The 25,983-nt window shown below is 41.2% G+C and overlaps 1 protein-coding gene across 1 annotated transcript in view; it reads left to right on the forward strand.

The window, feature by feature from the left end:
- Window positions 1-25,983, forward strand: part of LOC137498971 (fibronectin-like) — a 434,037-nt gene that overhangs the window by 352,524 nt on the left and 55,530 nt on the right. The window contains exon 10 of the mRNA XM_068226885.1: window positions 1,350-1,655. Coding sequence (XP_068082986.1) covers window positions 1,350-1,655 — 306 coding nt within the window. The remainder of the gene's footprint in view (window positions 1-1,349; window positions 1,656-25,983) is intronic.

Below are 25,983 nucleotides of genomic sequence, written 5' to 3' on the forward strand. Positions count from 1 at the left end.
GGGATTAGCCCCGGTGTATCGGCCTAGCGCTACTTAGGTTTTTAAATGTGTATTTAGGAGTGCTAGTTCACGCCTCCAGTCCTTTCTGTACTTTGGGCCAGTAACTTAACCTGATGTTTTGTTTTCTTCATGCGAAGGCCCTGTAGGTTGGGTATAAAATACCCCTGTTTCTTTGTGTGCCTTGAGGGCAGTTAGAAGTGAAGTTTGTTGTGGCCTTTGATAGGCTTGTAAAATTGAGAGCAGGTCAGCTCTTTTCGGGTATTTGAATAGTGCCTCTGAGAAGCTTGTGATTTAAAGGTGGGAGCAAGTGCTCCTTGTATGAAGGGGTTTTCTGCCCCTGGGATCAAATGTGTGACTTGGCAAAGTTCAGCTTGTAGCTCGAGGAATATAAAATGGGGCTCGAAGCCCAAATCTTGTAACGAACTGTAATTTCTAATTTCTTAATTTGTTGATATGCTACTTCGTACCTGTTATACTCTGTTATTTGTTGATTTTGAAAAGAAAATATAACCTTTGTTAAAGTTTTAAATTAACTTTAATTTTGGTAGTTGAGACCTATTCCAGCTCGCACCTTCTTTCACCTCTGACTTCCACGGATAACTCCGTAACAATAACAATAACGAACTGTGTCATTACAAATAATAACTCTGTATTCACTATTGTTATTTCGTTTCGGTGTTTTCCAAATTCGTACATTCCTCATCGCCACACGTTTCATTCCTGACTTGTGTCAATGTCATCTTTCATATGTGTGTACACTTGTTATGTTATGTCACCCTCTCAGACTGATTCTGATGATTTCGTCTGATTCCGCTTCGAACGGTAGCGCTGTACAGCGTCCGATGAGCCATCTGGTGACGAATGAACGTACCACTTCCACTTCTATTATTACGACTAAATTCAAACCTCATTGCTTGAGGAGGCTTTGTCGTGAACAGTCGAGATATCCTTCTAAAGACGCAGAGCAAAGTTCTCTGCGAAACGTAAAGAATTTCACCGCATTTTCTTCACACGGCATGTGCTCAAAAGCCTGTATCATGCCAATAACTATGATTTTTCCTTTTGTTTATTTGAGGCTCCTTGGACCTCGTAGTTCTTAAGTCTGGCGAGCTTCCTTTTAGCCCTGTATTCCTTCAACTTTGTTCTTGGTTTGCTTTCTTTCCTGAGTCCACTTCACTCCCACTGCAGGACGCCATGTTTTAGCAGTCTTACTTGTGTTCCGCACCCGACTTTATTGAGCTTTTGTACCTTTCACGCCTCTTTGCTGTGTTCTGGTGATATCCTGTTTCCTCTAAGAGAGAGACTTGTTCTACTAGTGTTAAGGAAGAATCTCTTTCGTAACTTTGCAGGTCCACCCGCTCCAGTAGTGGTGGTCAGCGGTGGTGTCAGAAGTCTGACCGTTCAGTGGAACATCACTGATTGTATACCGGCCGATGTAACAGGGTATACAGTTTATGTGATTCCCCAAGGACCCAAAGGAGATGACTGTGAAGAGATTGATGAAATTGTCTCAAAGAATGTCACTGCTGGAGAAGAAACTGAGGTCACCTTCTCTGATCTCCAACCTTATTACGACTATCAAGTGAATGTCACCGTGAATACGAAAAGTGGGGAAGAGGCGACTGGCACTGGTTACGCAACAACGGCCGAAGGCGGTGAGTGCTTCTGAATCTTGTTATAACTCTTATTCTAGTTCCAGAAACTGAGGTTTTTTCATCTCCATGCATTGTGTACGGCAGTGATCTCCCCTTCCTACCATATTTCTCCAGGAACAGAGTATTTATTTAATGTGTATAAAGTCGTTGTCTCTTCGTTCTCACAAGAGAAACAGGAGGTGTATATTGGGGACCATGTGGAGTGGCGGTCAGTATAGTCTGAGTTTGCTTCAGGACGAGCAGGCACCAAATAGTAAAACTATATTAGCTGTTTGTCACACGTTCCGTCTCGTGTCAACAGAGAGCAGTGGGACACTTTGGAGATCACCTAATTCCTTCCGGAACTCTATTCCAATACATTTTTGCTCCTGAGATACCTATATGTAGGACATTTTGAAAGAAATTTCCTGAGGACAGATGGCCTTCCTACAAATGTTCCCGAATTGCGCAGGGTGATAAAGTCTTTCTCAATCAACTTGTTTAATCATGTTCAGAAACGTTATGAACACATAATCATCATGTAGCAGTCCGTTACGTCGGCCAAGTCGGCGGCTCATCCATTGCAGACACGACTACCGGGTATGACTACTCGAAATTAAAGTCTTGAAATATAGTAACGGTGAAAATAAAACAATTCAATTTAAAATAATATAATTAATTAACAAATTAATAAAAAGACGCACAGCTTCTCTGTACCTTTGCATTTGTGCCTAAGGTTCTGCTTAAACTAAAAGCCATCATCATTAAGTTATCATAGCGGAACAGCACATGGAAGTCTCCGAATTCGTCTTCCATGAGGAACCGTGCTTCGGTCCACTTGAATCTTGAAAGTTCAGTGTTCTAACAAGGACCGTTCTTACAGACCGCCCGGCTAACATAACCTAGATAGTGCTAGTTACTTATTGTTAATACACATTTGAGTCATTTGGTGTTCCAAATGAAAATAAAATACTGTAAAACTGTTTGTTTAAATGATAAATCTTCATCATAATTGTAACAACTGCTTGACTATCACGTAGTTCCACATGATGTTACAAACTGTCTGATATTACTGTTAATGCCATGAGGGGGAACAATTGAAAATTGATTATTTTCATTTCTACGTAGTATTCTCGAACCACCTACTCATTTCTGCCACGCGGCTGGGGAGAACACTGAAGTTAGAGTGAAATGATTCAGACTATGAAATAATATTGCATCACTTGTATCGTAAACTGACATAAACAATACACTCCGGGAAAATGAATAAATAGCACCTAGAATTCGCCAGTCCAGCAAAGGGACATTTTATTTACACACTCTTGAGGACGTATACAACACACGATCACACGAAGCGAGACATACGCAACTGAGTACAGTCGACAGAGCGTGGACAAAATGAGCGCTAGTAGCGTTTAGACCGTACTTTGCAGAAATGCAGGCTGCAAATCTCCAATGGAGACGATCGTAGAGGTGACGAGTGTAGTGTTACGGAATGGCCTGCCATGGAATTTGCACCTGGTGCCTCAGTTGGGCCAGGTTCCGACCGCACAGGATGACGTTTCATCCGGCCCCAAACGTGTTCAATGGGGGACAGATCTGGGGATCGTGCTGGCCAGGGTAGTTGACGAACACTTTGGAGAGCACGTTGGGTGGCACGGAATACAAGTGGACGTGCATTGTCCTTCCAGAGAAGAACTGCCAGTGTAGGATATGACTGCTCACACCTGGACCCGACTAGGAAAGGCCGAGACACCGTCCTGAACTGGAGACGTCCCTCGTTATCGGTGATCAAGGAAATGAAACTAATCCCACAGCAATAAAAATCGGAATTAAATTCAGATGGGGGGTTTAAACATAATTGAAACAAGGGTCATATTGAGAAAAGCCAGTAATGAAAAGATACTTAAAAGATTCAAACAATAGCATACCTTGTTGAAGAAATCTCTCAACATCATGAAGTGTGCGTGCTGTTATTACACTCCAATATTAAAATTAAAAATTGCCACATAGCTCACCTCCTCTAATAGAAACTTGGTACATCCTGTGGCAATATTATCACAATTTTCACGGCACAATAAGGTCGTTTCTTTCACGAGATCCCGTTTTTAATTCATAGTACTCGCGTGTTTACACGCCATTTTTCACACTACAATAGCATCGTCTCATCAAAGCTTCCACGCATCAAGGAGAATAAAGGTAAGAAGAAGATCAAAAACTTTAGATAATAACAACCCACAGAGACCAACATCACTGTACCAAGGCTCAAAGATTATAATCCCAAAGACACCTACGGGCATGCCCACAACCCAAAGAATAAATTAAACAAATATGGCGCCTTCACGGGCGAGCCATCGGCCAAGATCAGGACATGGCAAAAATAAATAAAGCAGTATCGAGATGAAACACAAAACACACAACCAAGATTAAAAGTGAAAATACAACTGACCGACACGTCACCTTCGCACTCCCCTGACTCACGGACACGCACTCACACATTCACACATTTGTCGGCATGGGCAAAAATATGAGCGGCAGCTCCATTTTATTAGATCAACACCAAACCACATAGTATAACTCATCTGGTCACAACAACGGGTCTCGCATCAAACAGCTAACAGCGTGCACATTCCAAACCATTCAATAACGAGATCGGATAAATAGTCCGTACTCAAGTCCATCGTGTCTCGCGCTCCGTACGACCAGAATTGAGTTTCGAGTCGACACTGTGTGCTTACATGCAATGGATGCCAAAATACCATACGACGCAGTGCACAGCAAAATCAGTTTGAGGTCCAGTTACCAACATCGCATAATCATAATAAGAACAACAGACACACATTCCATTCATGCTGCGGGCCGGAAGAGGCGTATCATCATCATACATACATACATACATACATACATTATCATTATAGGCTGTTATGCCTTTCAGCGTTCAGTCTGCAAGCCTCTGAGAATTTAAATTTACTAAACGTCGCCACAATCCTCGATTTGCAACTAGTGTTGCGGCTTCATTTAGTTCTATACCTCTTATCTTTAAATCGTTAGAAACCGAGTCTAACCATCGTCGTCTTGGTCTCCCTCTACTTCTCTTACCCTCCATAACAGAGTCCATTATTCTTCTAGGTAACCTATCCTCCTCCATTCGCCTCACATTGTTACCTGCGTAACAATTTTTCCCTCTTGGGAGATATTTTCGAAACTGGCCTCATGGCTGTGGAAAAACTGTGTCCTTCTTTATTTCTTCCTTTCAAAACTTATTGCCCGGCTGTCTCTATGCACGTCCTATCGGTGCCTGACTGTATTCTCCTGCACTCTAGTGGCGTAGGTATGTACTACCTCGCGAGCTACGTTACCACTCAGGCGCTTGCCCTCTGCGCACATGTGATCGTTGGGGCCGGCACTGCGGAATCTCGGGAAGTCGCCATTGCTGTTTGGTGAGAAGGAAGAGATGGACGTGTGTGGCTTCTCTCTCCCTAAGGAGATCATTTCTCCGAAAATGTTCGAGCCTGGCTAAGGTTACATACGTGGGGCTTTTGCCCTGGGGATTTCTGCAAGTTGTTCTGGTTTATTATTCCTCGTCTGGAATTTGCATGTTATGTTTTTCTACAAAGTAAGTAGCATATTCTACCGAAGCTGTCCTCACAACTTTCATCTGGAAGAGACTGTAAGTGTTGTTACAACTAAACCTTTACTGATTTTTTGGTGAAAGACCTGAAAATTTTCCTATGTGAAGAAAGTGTGTGCGACACCATGTAACTGGCGTCATCTAAAAACTAAGTCTTGCCTTGTGGAATTTTAAATTTTCGGCTTGTTAATTGGAAGTTATAGCATGTGTAATTAGGTCTGTTAAATTGGGGCTTGCGTACTGTGTGAAAGAACGTTTTGGTTTCTTCGAAAACATAATTGGGTAACCTAGTGTTTATTAATAACCTTTCTAGGCCTAAAGGTTTTGTGATAAAGGCTATCATTTTACTGGAATAATTTAACAAGCGAGTCGCTTCAGGGATGTGGGTGTTACGTGTACAGTGTGTCCCGGTACCTTTCTTTCTTGCTTCTCTGGTTGATTTTATTTTAATTTAACTTAATTTTATTCTCCCTTTTGGGTTTTTGGTTATTTTCTGCGTCTGTTTTCTTGGTCCTTTGTTAGTTTTCGCCTATTGTTGTTTGCGAGCTGTGATTGGCCCCTTCCTTCCCTTGACCCATTGTTGGTCGTTGCCATGGGAATGCTAATGTTGTTGATGTTGTTGTGATGGGATTGATGATTTGTATTTGATGTGCCGATGATGAATTCTACCTTCTCCGCGGATTTCCTTGGTCCATTTAATTTTTCTTTGAGATTTTAATTTTACCTTCTGCTCATTTTTCCTCCCGGTGTTTCGGTGCTTATTATTATTATTATTATTATTATTATTATTATTATTATTTTAACTTCTTGAAAAGTGCACGTAATACCTACCCATCCTTGCAGGGGGTCGTTTGACACATCCTAAAAAGGGGTTTTCAGTATCAATATCAAAAACTGTTTCTGTCAAGGTTGTTTCTCACGGTTGAATGGATGTTAAAAAAAACTTTTGTACTGTACCAAGAAAACCTTTGGTTGTAAGAAAACTTGAGAGTTGGCGAGGGGTTTCATAAATCTACATTATCTTGCTAAGTCTTTCAAGAACTAAATAATTATTTTCTTTATAAACGGTCGACCGTAGGGTTTTGGTTTGAGTTTAAATATTTTTAAATTTTTAATTTTATTATTTTCCAGCGAGGATATTCCTTCCTATTTGTTTATCACTTAATTATGCTGATTAAATATCTTGTTCCCCAAGGTGTTGGTGTTTTCCTTTAAAAGGGGTGATAATTTGATATGACCAGGTGTATTTTATCCGCTCCTTTGGGGGCCCTGTTTAATTTTCTCATGGTAAGTGCCCTTTTTTTCTTTAATTTGTCTTTGTCTAGCACGTTTCCACGTATCTGAACCGTGCCTTTGGTACACGGTCAGACCCTTGGTGCTGTCACTTGGGGTAATTATGCCTTTTATTGCTCTAAGTGTTACAGTTCGTGGCAGCAGAGCTTTAGTTAATTGATTTGTGTGCCTCTTACTTGGATCTACCTGTAGGTCTGTTGCATCCTCATTAAATTTATTTTGGCACTGTGTACTATATGCTTTATCTCCCTTTCATTAAGCTTTTCTATTTTGTTTGTGCCAACCACCTGAGTTTTTTTGCATTGTCCCTTTAAAAAACCTGGTCATTGGGGAACTTTGAATTATTTGAGGTTTCAAAGAGTGTAAAAAACTGAAACTTGTGAAAGGAACGCTTTTATTTGGATTAATTATTTTTGATTTATTGTTTCATGTACATCAACTATGGCGAGGGCTGTGCTGTTCCCATTCCAACTCAGGAAATCAGAGCTAGTTTATGAGCTCACTATCAGGGGTATCAATCCTGCTAATACTGTTGCCGAGTGCGCTGCTTTGCTGACATCGCATGTCCAGGTTCCTATTAATCTTGATTCTGTAAAGATGTGCTGCAACTTTGGTGAGTCCTTAAATTTAATTACTGACTGTCTCTCGGAGATAGAGGTTGTCAGACAAGAATTCATTGAAACTTCCCCCACTAAGGGGCAGATTAACAGACTTAAGGCTAGGGTGTGGCATTATTTAGGCCGCATCCAAGATTTGATTACTATGTGTCCCCAACCTAGTCTTGTTTCTGAAAGTACAAAGCTGTTGACCATTGCTTCTAGTATTTCTGCTGAACTAGATATAATGCTAGCAAGTAAGGATATGGAGAATTTATCAGTTGTTGAGAGGGAAACCTCATTACCTTCTAGTCATGCTGATGCCTCACTTAATAATCAAGCTTCATGTTGTGCTGCCTCCCCAGTTCTTGAAAATTTGTTAGCCCGTTTAAATTGTGCTCCCTCTCACTCTTCACTGAAGGATCTTTTCAACGGAGTTAAAAATTTCTCCGTCAATTCTATTGAAGAAAGTACCAGGTTTCTGAGGTTCCTGGTAGAAATGACAGAGTCAGGTAGCGTGTATTCTGTCGATGACTTGGGAATTTTCCGTGCCCTATTCTCTCATTGTGAGGGAATTTTGAAACGTGAAATTTCTGAAGCAATTTCAAATAATTTAACCATTATGGAATTTCATGAACTTGTATTGTCTAAATTTATTCCTTCATTGGCATTGCCGAGTTTGATTCCTCAGTATTGCTTCCGGACTCAATTGCTCCATGAAAACCTTTTGAACTATGTACTAGACTTGCAGTTTTATTGCAAGGTATTTAGAATTTCGGTGCCAGAGGAGGAAATGGTGGCCCGTATTCTGAAAGGTATTTCCCCTGCCTATCGTTCATACCTCTCCCTCACCAAGAGTCCGACTAATTTTCTTGAATTGGAAGCTGCGTGTACCTTTGCTGAAGATGTAAAGCACGGAGATGCCGCAAGACCTATCTGCCACCCTCCTCCTACTGTGAACCCTGTTTCGCCTCAAACTAGGGATAGTGGGTCTTCTAAAAAATGTTATAATTGCGGGTCACGTGATCACCTTAGGAATGCTTGCCCCTCAGTCACGCGTGGCTCTGGTCCTTGTTGTTATTTGTGTGGCTCGAGGCAGCACCTTAAAAAGAATTGCCCTACTTCGTTCCGAAAACGCAGTCAATGACTAAGGCCTAATGGTAATTCTGGTGAATCGCTTGCGCCAGAAATTTTTGTGGATTCTGAAAAGGTTATTTGCCCCCGGGCACGCAATAAGATTTCTGCTTTGGTTGAGTCTAAAAGTACCTTCGCGAAAGTGGAACTGAATAATGAACCCATTGTTGCTCTTATGAACTCGGGTAGCGTCGTCACCTTAATTGATGCTAATTGGTATGATGAAATGAGGTCCCCTTGTAAACTGCCTGAGTTGAAGAAGGTCAATGTTGCATGTGTCACGGCTAATAAGCATAATATGAAAATTTTAGGGTCCGTTGATGTGAAATTGCGTATTGGTAATTTTACTTGGAAAGTTCTTCGCTTGGTAACTCCAAAGCTAGCGTGTAGCATGATTTTAGGTACGGACTTCTTGTCAAGAACTGGTTTAATTTTGGACCTCCAGGCTAGGAAATTTCACTTTAAATTTTCTCCAAATTGTAAATTCGATATTATTGATGGTCCTTTGGGTACCTTCAGTGTTTCTTGTGTAGGTAGGGCGCTACCTAGGGAGAACAACGAAATAGATCAGTTGGATCTTAGTCATTTGGATTATCAGCAGGCTAATAGTGTGCGTGACTTGTGCCACCAATTTCCCGATGTCTTCACTAGCAAGTTAGGAGTTACTGATGTTCTTGAGTATCAGATTGAGCTATCTGATAACACCCCTGTTAGATCTCCTCCTTACCGTCTTTCACCACCTAAGATGTTAGAACTCAAACAGATTATTGATCAGATGCTTGCACCCTCTGGGGGCTATCGTGCTGTAATTGACTACAGGGCTTTGAACCGCAAGATCATCTTGCAATCTATCCCTTTACCGGATTTGCACACTTGTTTTGGGTGGTTCTCAGGAGCCAAGTTTTTCACTGTGTTAGATCTCAATCAGGCGTATTACCAAGTCCCGTTGTCTAAGTCATCTATTCCACTGACTGCTTTCATTACTGATTGGAACCTTTACGAATTTCTGAGACTTCCGTTCGGGATCTCTTGTGGTGCAGCCGTTCTTACGAGGCTGTTAGATTCAATACTTTCGGGTATTAAATTCAAGTTCGTTTTTCATTACCTGGACGACCTGGTAATTTTCTCAAATTCCTTTGAAGAACATGTCGAACATGTTAGAGAAGTCCTGGATCGCTTGCGAAAAGCTGGACTAACTGTTAAGTTGTCAAAGGTAGCGTTTGCTAAGCCGAGTATGTCTTTCCTTGGACATGTGGTTTCCTCTGATGGTGTCTCCATCGACCACTCTAGGACTCAGGCTATTAGGGACTTTCAACCCCTAAAGATGTCAAAGGCATCGCACGTTTCGTGGGCATGGTGAACTTCTTCAGGAAGTTCATTCCAAATTTTGCAGAGATAGCAGCTCCTCTAAATCATCTCAGACGTAAGGATGTCAAGTTCATCTGGGGCCCCTCCCAGCAAGACCCTTTTGAGACCCTGAAGCTTGCCTTGTCAAATTCTCCTGTGTTGGCTATACCCGACTTTAGTAAACGCTTTATTGTACAAACCGATGCCTCTGGAAAAGCAGTTGCTGGTGTACTCTTACAGGAATATGAGGATGGTCGTAGACCGGTTGCCTATGTGTCTAGGATCCTCAATGATCTGGAGAGAAAGTACTCCATCTATGAATTAGAATGTTTGGCCGTGCTGTTTGCTCTTGAAAAATTCAGACCTTTCATTGAACATGTAAATTTTGATCTGGAAACAGATAATCAGGCTCTGTCGTGGGTCTTGAACCGTCCCAAAGAACGGGCAGAATCACTAGATGGGCGCTTAGGATCTCAGCCTTCAGTTTTCAAGTAAAGCATATTAGGGGGTCGGAAAATGTCATCGCTGACAGCTTTAGTAGAATGTTTGACGGGAGTTTTGGTCTTGATGAAAAATCTAAGGCTGAAGAATATGATGAAACTAATGTTGCTAGTGTGGGTGCCATTCTTTCGGACCTACCTTTGTTGTACCATGAGTATGCAGATCATCAAACGGCTGATCCTGATTTGAGAGAAATCATCGACAAAATTAGTGATGGTATTGTGGTTAAACCTTATTCTCTGGTGAAGGGGGTCTTATGCTGTAAAGGTCGAAGGGACACTAATTTCAAAATTGTTGTACCCAAGGTTTTAGTGCCAATCATCCTCAAGTACTATCACTCCTGTCCCATTGGTGGCCGTTTAGGCACCTTTAAAACTAGGCAGAAAATTGGACAGTTCTTCGTTTGGAAAAGAATGGATGGTGATATCCGAAACATGATTAGGTCCTGTAATATTTGTTCTATCAGCAAACCTAGTTTGAACAACCGTGTAGGTCTATTATCTTCTTCACAAGCTTCTCGCCCTATGGAACGGTTATTCATCGATTTCGTTGGTCCGCTCCCTCGCTCTACCTTGGGAAACACTCATATCTTCGTTGCTATTGATGCGTTTTCTAGATTCTCTTGGATTTTTCCCACTAGATCTACGACTGCTCGTACGACTATAAGTTGCCTTAATTCTATCTTCGCATCCTTCGGCCCTCCCAAGTTTCTGGTTTCTGATAATGCCAGTGCTTTCACTGGTCACTTGTTTAAGAAGTACCTTTTTGAGCTGAGCATTTCCCATGTCACCACTACCCCTTACTATCCTAACACTTCTTACGCCGAGAGGATGAACAGGTACCTCAAATCTGCTCTAATTGCATATCATCACAATAACCAATCCAAGTGGGACTCTTGCCTGCACTGGTTGGCTCATGCCTTCAATTCTGCCACACACGAAACTCATGGTAAAACCCCCATGTCACTTATGTTCTGCTACACCCCGTACTCTCCTATTTCCAATGTTCTGGGCATTGATGATCTTCTTCCAGACTTGTCTAAACCAAATGACGTTCAGAAAATCTGGGATGAAGCAAAGAAGAAGTTGTCAGTATCCTATGAGAAAGGCAGGGTTAAGTATAACAAGGGTAGAAAGTCACCTAGGTTGAAGGTTGGAGATCAAGTTTTTGTCAAGACCTATCCCATTAGCAAGGCTATTAACAAGTTTTCAGCCAAACTTGCTCCTCGGTATCATGGTCCCTGTACTATTTTACAGTTTTTATCTCCGGTGTCGGTACTGGTGAGTGACCCCATCGCCAAGAGGATTAGACGGGTTCATTCGTCCCAGTTAAAAACAGGTTAACGCATGTTTGGACTTGCGGATGAGAGCTACCTTTCAGTGAGCAAATTTGATTGGTCTCCGTGGGTTATTATGTAATTATTCTGGTCTAGTGTGAATTTAATCATGTGATATTTTTCTCCCTTTTCTCGTGTGCTGTATTTATTTTGAGGAGTTTTGGTGTTGCTTGTCGTACTTAAACTTCTTTCCCTGTCAACCATGGTTGCTTAGTTGGGTGAGAATTTTTACCACGTGTTTAAGCTTTGGTACCTTATCTGCTGCGTTCACGCCTCCGGTGATTCTTGGCATGACCATGTAGTACTTTCTAGCGTGTACTTGTTCTAAACATTGTATTTTGAAAAGGTAATTGCGGTTTGCGAGAAATGTGTGTACTTTCTCTTGCTCTATTGGCACCCGATTTCTTAATTGTTAATATCTAACTACTCTTTGGGTCTGGGTGCAGGTCTCTCCGTCTATCATAATTCGATTGTATCCTGATCATTTACGTTTGCAAAATTTTGATAATAAATTTATTTATTGGCTCTTGTACTGCTGTTGCCTTGGTTTGGTACTCATTTGGAAAATTCTGGGCAATTTCTGCTCTGTGCGTTGTTAATCCGGTAGGAAATCTGTTAGTCTCCTAACCCCTATTTATCTTGCCCTGTCCTAGTCTTTGGTCCTAGTTCTTGTTATCTGATTCCTTGCGGGTAATATTTCGGTTATCTATTCCTATTGTGGTTTGTTAGGTGTGCTTTGTTGAAACGAATTAGCTTTTGGTTTCCTTGTTGGTGTAAGTTGACTAGGATCTGGATATACCCGGTGTTATGGTCCTGTTGCTTATGTTTTGGATCGGATGTGGGTAATGGCAATGGCGGAACTCTGTCAATTGGAATTGGTGGTGGTTGGTTGTTTGTCTCTACGGCATGGACTTCACAGTCTTCACTGCCTTCTATCTCCAATTTCTGGTGACACGATTCCCTAGGTTGCGAGTGCTCTGATGTCCTTCTCTGGGGCATTTCTGTTATCTGTTGTGAATTCCCGGTTTACTAAGTTATCCTTCCCTAATCATTCTTGTACCGATGGTTTTCTGGTAAAAAGAAAAACAAATACCCTGCCCCGGCTAACCTATTTTGGTAAATTTTTCTTTGGGCTTTCCTTCCTGGTTGTGGCAGTTAACTAGCTGGTTTCTTATTGTATTTCTGCTTGCAAGTGGTATTAATTCTATCCTCTTCTGAAGTCCTTACTTCCCTGGTTTTGTCTCTAAGTGGTGTATTATTCTTGTAGTATGTTATTTAATCGAGTTGTAGCTCCATGTCGTCCTGCCCAGTCTATTTGTTATTGTGGTGTTTTGCACGTATTGCACTAATGGATCCTGAACCTGAGGAGTGCTGTCTCCTTTCGTGCCTTGTAGGTATTGGTTTCGGTCCTGTCTTAGAAATGTTGTAAACGGTACCGTGGTTTGGTTTTAGGTTTGCCTTGTGAGGTAGAATGACAGCTTCACGACATGTTGTTGAGGGTAGTTGCTGTTTTCCTCCCTTTTAGCTAACGCATGTCCGTTGTGGTCCATTTTTGTTGTATTGTTGTCGTGTAGTATTGGTTACTTATTATGGCGCTTCGGTATGGGCGGTGTTGCCTTTAATTTACCCTGTGTCCCGGCAGATTGGGAAATAAACCCTGGCATGGATTTACTACTCTCTGTAGGTGTGTCTTATCTGCTTGCATATAATGTGTGATTTCTGTACGACCTGGTCTATTTTTAATTTTAATTCTCTGCATACCCTAGTAATCAGACGTCATCATGCAATTATCCTATACTATAATGTTCTTCTCGAAATAACCTGCCAGCCTATTGGTCCTTTTCCTTCTGGAGTGTTTGAAAACCTTGGCTATCGTTTATCATCTTGTCGTCCTACGGTGCTCCAGTTGAGTATGGGATCAGCTGGTGCTTCATAGGCGGCACTGAAACCTTCCCACTATCTGGTGATGTGTTTGTTTGGTGGTGTTTCTTATTTCTCTGTTATTTGGAGTGTTTTCTAGTTACCTGGTTCGTGACCTATCTTTCATATCTTATTTCCCTTGTACAATGTTAGAGAACTACCTGTGACTGTGTGGCCACAGTGTGAGTCTCGGATATCACCTTGTTCTAGTCTGGATTTGTCCGAGGTTTCTGGTGGATAGCCGGTAGGGAATCTTGTCAGATCTGTGCTCCCATATTCAAAGGCGTTGGCTTGATTGAGGTGCTTTATTGAACCTTTTAATTGATTGAGTCGCCCTTGGTTAAGATATATGTTTGTATGTGCAGTAAAATTGTGAGAAATGTGTTTTTAGATGGGGTAACACTCCTATTTCCTTTCAGCCAATTTTTGTCCCGTTTCATCATGGTGTTAAAGATTGTGTTTCATAACCTCTGCTACCCTCCTATTACTCTTTGCTTGGTGTTGTTTTGGCTCGTTGCTGATGACCAACTATACGCGTACCCTCCATCTGAAAGATCTTGAAGTCTCCAACCGCAGCCTGTACATTCATCTTGTCTTGAGTAATTATTTACTGTAACCCATGTATTTTGATTCTTACCTAGTATCCTATTTCTGGGAGTTTCTCTTAATGGTAATATTAAAAAAAGGGTAAACTATATCCAATCCTGTTTCTTGTTTATTTGGGTTTTGTATGGAATGTATACATGGTATTAAAATTGATTTATTGCTAAATTTATTTCTTGTCCTTGGGCATGTACTTAAAGGGTTTAAGTCTTGTTAATTGGCTCACTGATTGGTGGTTCTATTCCGTTTTAAATTTAATTTAGGGAGGTTGTAAGCTTAATTAACTTGTAGTTCTGTGTAACGTTTTTCAACATCCTTTTCCTTGGTCTGGGTCTTGGTTTCGTAATATTATGTATGGAAGGGAGTTCCTCTTAGCATTTCTGTTCTTGCAATCACTCAGCACCCTTGAGTTGGTGCTTGTCTGTAAGTTTTTCTTTCTATGTAAAGTTGCCTCCTGGTTTCTGTTTGTCAACGGTGACGTTATTGCGTAGCCATCCTGGTAGGATTGGTTGTATGCATTGAATGGTGTTTTGTGGAGATAACCATCTTGGTTTCCTAGGTTATTGTTTTTCTTGTGTATTGAAAATTGTATCCTTGCCTATATATTTTTGTTGGCATGATACCTTAAATGTAATGTAATTTAGTTTTTGGGTATGGATTGTTTAAATAATTATCGTATTCTGTTCCTGTGCCATACCGTAATCTTAAGTCATGTTAATCTAGTTTATGGTTAGGTTAAGTATTTTCGGTTGGACCTTATGATTGTGTTTTACGCTCACCAATGTTGTTTTCTCTCTTCCCTTCCCTTTCTGGGCGTTTTTCCTTTTTGGGGTTGTCGTTACCATCCAAACCAAAGGGTGGAAACCAAATGAAGGCGTTTCTTATCTAACGCAAGTCCTATAATATTACAAATTTAACAAACATGTAGTAATTTAAGTCTAGGTATGTGATCTGGTGCAGTTAAGACCTAGAAGGTCTAATGTTCTGAAAGCAAATAGTTATGAACTTTACCTAAAGGTGTGTATGTACCACAAGGTAGCGTAACCTCCGATCAGATGACGCATACGAACTTGCGGAAGATAATAGTTCGCATTAAAGTTTAGCAAGAAATCTAGAGAAGAAGTGTTCCCTGTGATCTGGACCATTAATAATTTGCCTGCGACTTGGGTGTTGCACAGTTTGGTGCATGGAACTTCATTATTATTGAAAGTGGCTAGACATTTGGTGTCGTCTAAGTGAACTGTACTGTTTCTTTAATTTAAATCACATGTGTTTGGGTTCTTAGTGACTGTTGGACTCGTTCTGCTGGTGGTGCATAAACTGAGGCTGGCGATTGGTGGTCATTTTCACATTCGGACTATTCTACCAAAAACTTTGTTTGCTTCAAGACCACCGCCTTATGATGGTAAACATGTGTGGGACATGTCAAGTTTCGGGGAGGGACACTGTTACCTGCGTAACAATTTTTCCCTCTTGGGAAATATTTTCGAAACTGGCCTCATGGCTGTGGAAAAACTGTGTTCTTAGAAGTGGTTCGCCGCTTCTTTACTTCTTCCTTTCAAAACTTATTGCCCGGCTGTCTGTATGCACGTCCTATCGGTGCCTGACTGTATTCTCCTGCACTCTAGTGGCGTAGGTATGTACTACCTCGCGAGGTACGTTACCACTCAGGCGCTTGCCCTCTGCGCACATGTGATCGTTGGGGCCGGCACTGCGGAATCTCGGGAAGTCGCCATTGCTGTTTGGTGAGAAGGAAGAGATGGACGTGTGTGGCTTCTCTCTCCCTAAGGAGATCATTTCTCCGAAAATGTTCGAGCCTGGCTAAGGTTACATACGTGGGGCTTTTGCCCTGGGGATTTCTGCAAGTTGTTCTGGTTTATTATTCCTCGTCTGGAATTTGCATGTTATGTTTTTTTTAAGTAAGTAAGTGGCATATTCTACCGAAGCCGTCCTCACAACCTTCCAACTGGATGAAACTGTAAGTGTTGTTGCAACTAAACCTTTACTGATTTTTGGTGAAAGACCTGAAAATTTTCCTATGTGAAGAAAGTGGTGCGACACTAGGTAACTAGCGTCATCTAAAGACTAAGTCTTGCCTTGTGGAATTTCATATTTTCGGCTTGTTAATTGGAACTTATACCATGTGTAATTATGTCTGTTAAATTGGGGCTTGCGTACTGTGTGAAAGAACGTTTTGGATTCTTCGAAAACATAATTGGGTAACCTAGTGTTTATTAATAACTTTTCTAGGCCTAAAGGTTTTGTGATAAAGGCTATCATTTTACTGGAATAATTTAACAAGCGAGTCGCTTCAGGGATGTGGGTGTTACGTGTACAGTGTGTCCCGGTACCTTTCTTACTTGCTTCTCTGGTTGATTTTATTTTAATTTAACTTAATTTTATTCTCCCTTTGGGTTTTGGGGTTATTTTCTGCGTCTGTTTTCTTGGCCCTTTGTTAGCTTTCGCCTATTGTTGTTTGCGGCCTGTGATTGGCCCCTTCCTTCCCTTGACCCATTGTTGGTCGTTGCCATGGGAATGCTAATGTTGTTGATGTTGTTGTGATGGGATTGATGATTTGTATTTGATGTGCCGATGATGAATTCTACCTTCTCCGCGGATTTCCTTGGTCCATTTAATTTTTCTTTGAGATTTTAATTTTACCTTCTGCTCATTTTTCCTCCCGGTGTTTCGGTGCTTATTATTATTATTATTATTTTAACTTCTTGAAAAGTGCACGTAATACCTACCCATCCTTGCAGGGGGTCGTTTGACACATCCTAAAAAGGGGTTTTCAGTATCAATATCAAAAACTGTTTCTGTCAAGGTTGTTTCTCTCGGTTGAAAGGATGTTAAAAAAAACTTTTGTACTGTACAAAGAAAACCTTTGGTTGTAAGAAAACTTGAGAGTTGGCGAGGGGTTTCATAAATCTACATTATCTTGCTAAGTCTTTCAAGAACTAAATAATTATTTTCTTTATAAACGGTCGACCGTAGGGTTTTGGTTTGAGTTTAAATATTTTTAAATTTTTAATTTTATTATTTTCCAGCGAGGATATTCCTTCCTATTTGTTTATCACTTAATTATGCTGATTAAATATCTTGTTCCCCAAGGTGTTGGTGTTTACCTATAAAAAGGGTGATAATTTGATATGACCAGGTGTATTTTATCCGCTCCTTTGGGGGCCCTGTTTTATTTTCTCATGGCAAGTGCCCTTTTATTCTTTAATTTGTCTTTGTCCAGGACGTTTCCACGTATCTGAACCGTGCCTTTGGTACACGGTCAGACCCTTGGTGCTGTCACTTGGGGTAATTATGCCTTTTATTGCTCTAAGTGTTCGAGTGTTCAGGTTGAAACTCAGAGGTAAGCGTCATGTACCCTGTAAAATGCAAAAGGTAGAAGGTGAAAACTTAAGGAGTTCTGGTGTGGAAATCCAAAATGGTCCATTAAACACTAGAAGGGAGCATAGTACTGATGAACGATCTACATGGGAAGACCTCAAACAAAATACAGTGACCATTGCAATAAAACATTCTTCTCCAATACAGATTCATCGCAAGTGTTGGAACAGTGATCTTACGTGGCAGATCACAGACCAGCGGAAACACCTGAAAGAAACAGGCTTGCACATTCAAGACAGATATTGTGTCGTGAAATTCAACGTAATTGCCGCTTAGACAAACGTCAGGAATCTGTGAAGAAATTGAAGCTCATGGCCATCACAGTGAGACACGAGATATATACCGTAAAGTAAAGCCGCTGTCAAATAAATACAAACCTCGTGTATGGTCCATAGAAGATTCTAATGGTCATAGGATACATGATATTGAAATTGTATTCAATAGATGGAAACAGTACTGTGAGGAGTTGTATAAAGAAGAGACAGTACAGCCGATGATTGAATGGCGAGATTTTGAACAAGATCCAGATATCTTATTTCAGGAAACAAAAAGGGCAATCACGTCGTTGCGACCGCACATAGCAACGGGTTCTGACAACATAACAGCTGAACTACGGAAAGAGACGAGTGACATTGGTGCTCAAATTATCACAGACATTTGCAGTAAAATATGGAGAAATGGCAAATGGCCACCTGACTGGGTTACATCCATCTTCATCCCGTTGCATAAAAAGGGTTCAACAATGAAATGTGATAACTATAGGACTTTATCGTTATTCTCATAAACTAGCAAGTTCATGTTTTATATCTTGAAAGACAGACTCGATAATTATATTAGTTCAAAGATTCCCCCTGAACAAGCTGGTTTCGTCAAAGGAAAAGGCACAAGAGGACAGCTGTTGAACATCAGACAACTAATCGAAAAGAGCAGAGAATTCCAACTTCCTATGATCATTGGCTTGCTAGGAAAGCCTTTGACTGTGTTCAATAGGAGAAACTTTGGTAAGTGTTATTTAAAACTAGCTGTAGTACCCGGCGATGCCCGAATATTTTCTGAATATTTACCGGTACCTTTAAGATTTGCATTACCAGTTAGTTATGTGTGATGTGAATTTTTATAGAATTCCTTTTTGACTTGCAGATTGATATGTTATGATCTATTATGTAGTTATAAAATTATTTAGATGTGTTTGATTTCAAGTTTTAGATTATTTAGTTTTCGAGTAAAACTTCGTCCTTATGGTAGCTCGAATCGACTGGGAAGTATTTGATCCTGTCAAAAATGAATAAGTGATAACTCTATGTATTTAGCTGTCGCACTATAGATACGATGTACAGAATTTGAACTGTCAAGGAGATTGATCCCCTCCCGCCCTCAACCACTAAGAGATATAAACTCTAGATTGTCACCATTCATCTCAGTGACCCAGAAAACTGTAGATTCGACACTGATTTCGATTATTTTTATATCTCACTCCCCCTCACCCACACCCCAAAGGGGGCTGAACATGAATTTAAAAAAATTCGGAGTGTCACTAATTATTTCAGCTACCACAGAAACTATGGATTCGATAATATTATAGATTATTTTTATAGCACCACCCTCGCTCCCTGCCCATAAGGGTGCTAGGGGTGTCTTACCCTCACGCGGTTTGTCTCCTGATACTAACTGATAAGTGTACCAAGTTTGGTGAAATTGCTCCAGTGGTTTAGGAGGAGATGTGTCATTTACACACCCACACCCACGCACCCACGCACCCACGCACACACATACATCAATTTTTATATATAGTAAGAGGATAATATTTTTATATGTAGTTTTTCGATTTATTGTATATCTCACCCCCTTCGCTCCCCACTTGGACATGCAAAAAATCCGGAGTAATACTATTCATCTCAGAGACACTGAAATCTATGGATTCGAAACTGTTTTTAATTATTTCTATATCTCACCCCCCTTTCCTCCCCACCTAAACGGGGGCTGGACTTTAAAAAATTCAAGAGTATTACTTTTCAACTCAGCGACCCCGAAAACTATGAATTCGACACTATTCTCGATTATTATTGTAACAACCCCCCACAGTGATCGTCTCCCGATAGTAAGTAATACGTGTACCAAGTTTGGTTGAAATTGCTCCAGTGGTTTAGGAGGAGATGTATCATTTACACACACACTTCCATTTCTATATATAGTAAGATTTTTACACTCGTACTTCACCCCGTTTCCATCCCCACCCAAAGGAGTCCTATGAGTGCCTTACACAACAGTATATTTTTTCCCGATATTAAGTCTTACTTTTACCAATTTTGATTGGCAGCTATGCCCAAACGTACATACATAATCTCACTGTTCTAGAATCCTGGAGCTGACGTTGCCATGGTTACAGCATTTCATTTCTTTTATCCGATTCCTAGAGCAGGGGTAGTGTGGTGCCAATACCTCCGTAACGGTTGGTTTTAGGGCCTTAAAACATGGTTTTCGGGCCCGGAGGGCTTACCGAGTTTCGTTCTTTGCGTCAAGAGGATTAAATTGAGCTAGAGGGCTGAATATTATGATAGTCACGACGCCTCAGTCATGAGGCAAAACGAAGAAGAAGAGGAAGAAGAGGAAGAAGAATATGCTATCAATCTGATTTGATGATGCCCTAGATACCCAGAACGTGACAAGGTGGCGCGCTGTCTTTGAGTCTATAGATAATGTGTTCGATACTGTATCAACGCAAAGTTTCCTTTATTTTGACACTTATGGTGAAATAACGCCTGTCTTTCCAAACATCTAAACTGTTGGGCAAAACGTCATAAAAGGCTTCATAGCCTGAGTACCGCCATATACAACACGACAATAAATAATAATAATAATAATAATAATAATAATAATAATAATAATAATAATAATAATAATAGTAATAATAGTAATAATAATAATAATAATAATAATAATAATAATAATTGTACCGGGCGGTACACCTCTACGACGCAAGTTCAAACCTTGCGCCAATTGAAACTCCTCTACAGGAGAAACCCTGAACTTTAACAACTGAATCAACTCTACGATTTATCAGAAGATGCCACTGTGTGTTTTGGATTTGCTTTTGTTTTTCATTGATCAAGAAGTGTGAACATTCTCTAACAGATGTCTCTACCAAAAACTATGATAACGAACTCTGGTGTAAGGGAATGAACCTTCTTGGAGAAATGTTGCATTCATACGTTTTGTCTTTACTAAATTTTGTTCTGTGGTTTGAGGGTTGGCAATATTAATCCTTTCCTTCCGCCTGTTTTGAATTTAGCCAATCAGTAATTTCTGTAATTAATTTTCCTCCAATCATAGCTTTCTTCTTCGAATTTCCATGTGTAACTCTTAGTCGACCAATAAAAATTAAATGGGTGTGTCTACTCATTCCTGAAAGGTCTCGAATTTTCCGCGAGGGTATAAAAACCACTGATTTTCTTGTTTCCGGGCCACTCGTATAACATCTAACTCAGTGCGTGAATATGTAGCAGGGGGCGGGAAGTGCCTCTTTCTTCAAGCATCAGCTCTTCAACAAGGTAATGGCCTCTTAACATCTTTATTTATTGCTAGCTCAGCATTTTAACTCGCGGGGAAAGTTCGAAACGTTTAATATGTAACCTACATCCTTAAATATGTAAGCCTTTCAATCCTTGTAAAAACTTCACATAACTTGAACTGTAATTCGGGGATAGAGAGTGCTTTACCCTCTCGAGCTCCCCTTCAATTTGAATTTGAGGTGACTACGTTTTCATAACCGTTTCTTCTCTGCTTTAATGTATTAAACTTTTCTCATACGAGCCACCTCCCTAGCTTGGGATTAGCCCCGGTGTATCGGCCTAGCGCCACTTAGGTTTTTAAATGTGTATTTAGGAGTGCTAGTTCACGCCTCCAGTCCTTTCTGTACTTTGGGCCAGTAACTTAACCTGATGTTTTGTTTTCTTCATGCGAAGGCCCTGTAGGTTGGGTATAAAATACCCCTGTTTCTTTGTGTGCCTTGAGGGCAGTTAGAAGTGAAGTTTGTTGTGGCCTTTGATAGGCTTGTAAAATTTAGAGCAGGTCAGCTCTTTCGGGTATTTGAATAGTGCCTCTGAGAGGCTTGTGATTTAAAGGTGGGGGCAAGTGCTCCTTGTATGAAGGGGTTTTCTGCCCCTGGGATCAAATGTGTGACTTGGCAAAGTTCAGCTTGTAGCTCGAGGAATGTAAAAACGGGGCTCGAAGCCCAAATCTTGTAACGAACTGTAATTTCTAATTTCTTAATTTGTTGATATGCTACTTGGTACCTGTTATACTCTATTATTTGTTAATTTTGAAAAGAAAATATAACCTTTGTTAAAGTTTTAAATTAACTTTAATTTTGGTAGTTGAGACCTATTCCAGCCCGCACCTTCTTTCACCTCTGACTTCCACGGATAACTTCGTAACAAGTGGTAGCAGAGCGTGTTTGAATGGGTCTCAATTTAGCCCCTGTTAACGGCTAAACATTGCCTTTGATTCGAACTCTTACAATTTTCTCCGTCGCTGGAAGTTTTCGATTTTTCTAAATTTGTAAAGTGTCTGACATCATGCCCGGCCCTCGCGATTTCCTCCATCCCGGCTATTTGCGCAAGGAGGAACTGATTTATGAATTAACCATTAGAAATGTTCAATCTGGAGGCACGGTATCACTAAGCTTAAAGATTCTCTTGATTTGCCGATTACCACCCCAACTTTGGGAGAGAAAGAGATTGATGACTCTCTCTCCACGATCACTGACAATACTACTGAGCTAGCATCCGTAGTTAGTTTTTTTGAACGGGGTGATCCTTCACCTAATCAACTTAAACGTGTACAAGATAGATTGTACCATTTTTCCAATAGAGTTAACGATCTGTAGTCTCTAAAGTTGAATGACATTCAAGAGAAGGAGGCTAGTGCTCTTCTCGAAAGCCTTTCTAAACTGTCCACTAAGGTTACCCTATTGTTAACTGGAGCTGTACCTCCCAAAACCAACCAACCCACTCTGGTAAACGTAGTTGGCGAGGAAGACTCTTCTAAAGGAGAGGAAAATAGGACATCTGTAGGAGCTCAACAAACCTCTGCCCCATTAGATAGTGAAATTGAACGTCGTATCTCGTTGAATAATGCCCCTTCCGAAACAGCTTCTTCGCCACTTAGGCCTCTACCCACTATGTCACCTGGCTTCAGCAGTTTGCCCCATCCTTTAGCAATGTTGCTCCGAGGCATTTCGAAGTTCTCCGTTAATTCCACCAGTGATTTTATTGCTTTTCTAAGATTTTTCGTTGAGTTTCTGGATCATGCTCTTGTTTTTTCTCTTTCTCGGTGTCAAATTTTGCAGATCATTTATCCCTATTCAATTGGTGTTTTTGTGACAAAATGGTAAGAGCAAGTGCTGATCAATCATCTATAGAAGAATTTCACGCCCATCTGTTAGCTAATTTTATTCCGGCTCGAGCTAGGTCATCACTAATTCAGAAGTACTATTACCGTATACAGCGGCTGGATGAAAATCTTGCCGACTTCGTCCAAGACATCAAATTCTACACCAGAGTATTTGACCTCCATTTTCCTGAAGATCAAATTGTACAAGCCATTGTGGAAGGCATTTCTCCATCTTACAGGTCATACTTGTGTTTTGCGTCGCGTCCGCAAACCTTTGCCGAATTGGAGGCTATGGCTGTCTCAGCGGAAGGAGTTAGATACGCCGACACCTTACCTGTCGCGAGAAAAACCCCTCCATCCTCTACGGCCTCCACCTCGCCGACCCATCACACCCCGTAAATGTTACGCTTGCGGGTCGCCTGACCATCTTCGGAACAAGTGTCCATTAACTAAATGTAGTGGGACAAGGAATGGAACAGGGTCATCCCAAGGCTGTTTTAAATTCGGCGCTTTCTCCCATATTGCCAAAAATTACCCGAATTCGAATAGCACTCCCTCCTGCTCAACTTCGCGTGCAACTTCCACCAACAATAAAAAATGACTAGTGGTTTCGGCTGAGTCGACTAACTCTTCTTTCCGAGGCTCAGCCCCAAGTAAACCTGCCGAAATCTCAGGGAAAACTCAGTCCCCTAATTTATCTTTCGAGGGTCCCAAAGAATGTCTTAGGATTGCGGCGGATACCCCCGCACCTGTTCCATTTCCCAAAACTGGATTGAATAATGAACCTGTAACAGCGCTATTAGATTCTGGCAGTGTGTGTTCCATTATTTCGGCCGAGTGGTACTCCAAAATAAAATCTGTTTGTAAATTTCCTGATTTTTGTTCATCTTCGGTTCAATGCATTTCGGCTAATAATTCCCCGTTAGAAATTTTAAGTTTTCTGTATGCCAAAATTAGAATTGTTAAATTTACTTGGAAAGTTAAACTGTTTGTGGCTAAGTACTTGTCTTGCCCCATTGTATTTGGAGCGGATTTCATGTCACACACCGGTCTTGTGCTCGACATTCAGAGCAAGTCGTGCACTTTCAAATTTGCTAGTAATTTCAAAATCCCTTTACTAAAATGTAATTCTGTATCATGTTCATCTGTTTCGCCTACCCAGGATGAGATGTTGTTAGACCTTAGACATCTACCTGAGGAGCAGGCTGAGAGTATTCGTAGTTGTGTCAGTCGTTTCCAGATGTTTTCTCTGATACTCTTGGTGTTACTGACCTTATAGAATACAAGAGTGAGGTTACGGATTCGATTCCAGTCCGCTTTCCACCTTATAGGCTATCTCCACCTAAAATGAAGGCTCTGAAAGAAATCATAGATCAGATGTTGAAAGATGGTATTATTCGACCCTCTAAGTCGGCATATTCTTCGCCTATTTTTCTAGTCCCGAAACCCCAAGGTGGCTTCAGGCCTGCGATTGATTACAGGGCTCTCAATAGGAAGGTGGTGTTACAATATGTGCTCCTTCCAGACCTTCACTCTTGTTTTTCATGGTTTCGAGAGGCTAAATTTTTCACCATCTTAGACCTCAATCAGGCTTATAACCAGATCCCTCTGGCGGAAGAATCTAAACATCTTACAGCCTTTGCCACTGATTGGAACTTGTATGAATACAACCGCGTGCCTTTCGTGCTCCCCACGGGAGCAGCCGTGCTTACGAGACTGCTAGACAGAGTCTTCTCCGACATCAGATTTGAGTATCTATACCATTATCTTGATGATGTCGTCGTATTTTCTGAGACCTTTGAAGAACATCTAGATCATCTGAAAGAGGTCCTGAGTCGCCTTCGTAAGGCAGGATTAACGGTGAAGTTGTCCAAGGTTGCCTTCGCTAAACCTTCCATGTCATTTCTAAGGCACAGTGTGTCGCCCGATGGTGTCGCTGTAGATCATTCTAGAACACAGGCCATCCGTGATTTCCGACCTCGTAAGGACAGCAAAGGAATTGCCAGATTCATTGGTATGGTGAATTTCTTCAGGAAATTTATTCCTAACTTCGCTAATAGAGCGACTCCCTTGAACTTACTCCGCAGGAAAGGTGTCAAATTTGAGTGGGGGCCTTCTCAACAAGCCGCTTTCGAAGACCTCAAATTAGCCCTTTGTAATGCCCCTGTCCTCGCTATGCCCGATTTCTCTAAGAAATTCATCGTCCAAAACAGCGCGTCGTCGACGGCGGTAGCTGCAGTCCTTCTTCAAGGGACTGAACTAGGGAGGCGACCCATCGCCTATGCCTTTAGGACATTATCAGCCCAAGAATCCAAGTATTCCATCTATGAACTTGAGGGTTTGGCTGCCTTATTTGCACTAGAAAAGTTCCGCCTCTATCTGGAACATGTTAATTTCGACTTGGAGACAGATAACCAAGCCTTAAGCTGGGTCTTATCCAGGCCACGTCGTACGGGTGGTATAGCCCGCTGGGCCATCAGAATTTCTGCCTTCCAGTTTGACGGTAGGCATATTAGAGGTAGCCGTATGTTTTCTAATGATGTAGAGACCTCTGAACAGGAAGACAGTTCTTCTCTTCCCGAGTCCATATCGCCTGGTGTAAATGCCATTCTAACGGATGCGCCCATGTTATTTAGGGATATTGAAAAATATCAACGTGAAGATCCAGTGCTGGCTCCTATTATGGAAACTCTTTTTCTGGGGAACATGTCGTCCCTTATGTATTGAGGAATGGTGTTTTATGTTGCCCGTCGGGGCATGATAAGATGATGAAAGTAGTGGTTCCAGCTGTTCTTGTGCCTATGATCTTCAAGTACTATCATGAGACCCCATTAGGGGGTCATTTAGGCATCTTAAAAACTCGAGAAAAGATCAGAGAAATGTTCATCTGGAAAGGTATGGACGGCGAAATTCGTGAATTAGTAAAGGCTTGTAAATCTTGTTGGCTTAGAAAACCTATTATGTCCACCAAGCTAGGCTTATTGTCTTCTCATCAAGCTTCGCGCCCCATGGAACGTTTTTACATCGACTACGTAGGACCCCTCCCCCTATCAAAGGGGAATGCCAATAAATTTATCTTTGTGTGTGTAGATGGTTTTACAAGATTTTCTTCAAAACTCGAGAAAAGATCAGAGAAATGTTCATCTGGAAAGGTATGGACGGCGAAATTCGAAATTCCGACTAAACTGGCTACCGCTC

Source organism: Anabrus simplex, chromosome 3 (assembly GCF_040414725.1).
Source record: "Anabrus simplex isolate iqAnaSimp1 chromosome 3, ASM4041472v1, whole genome shotgun sequence".
Taxonomy (NCBI): Eukaryota; Metazoa; Arthropoda; class Insecta; order Orthoptera; family Tettigoniidae; genus Anabrus; species Anabrus simplex.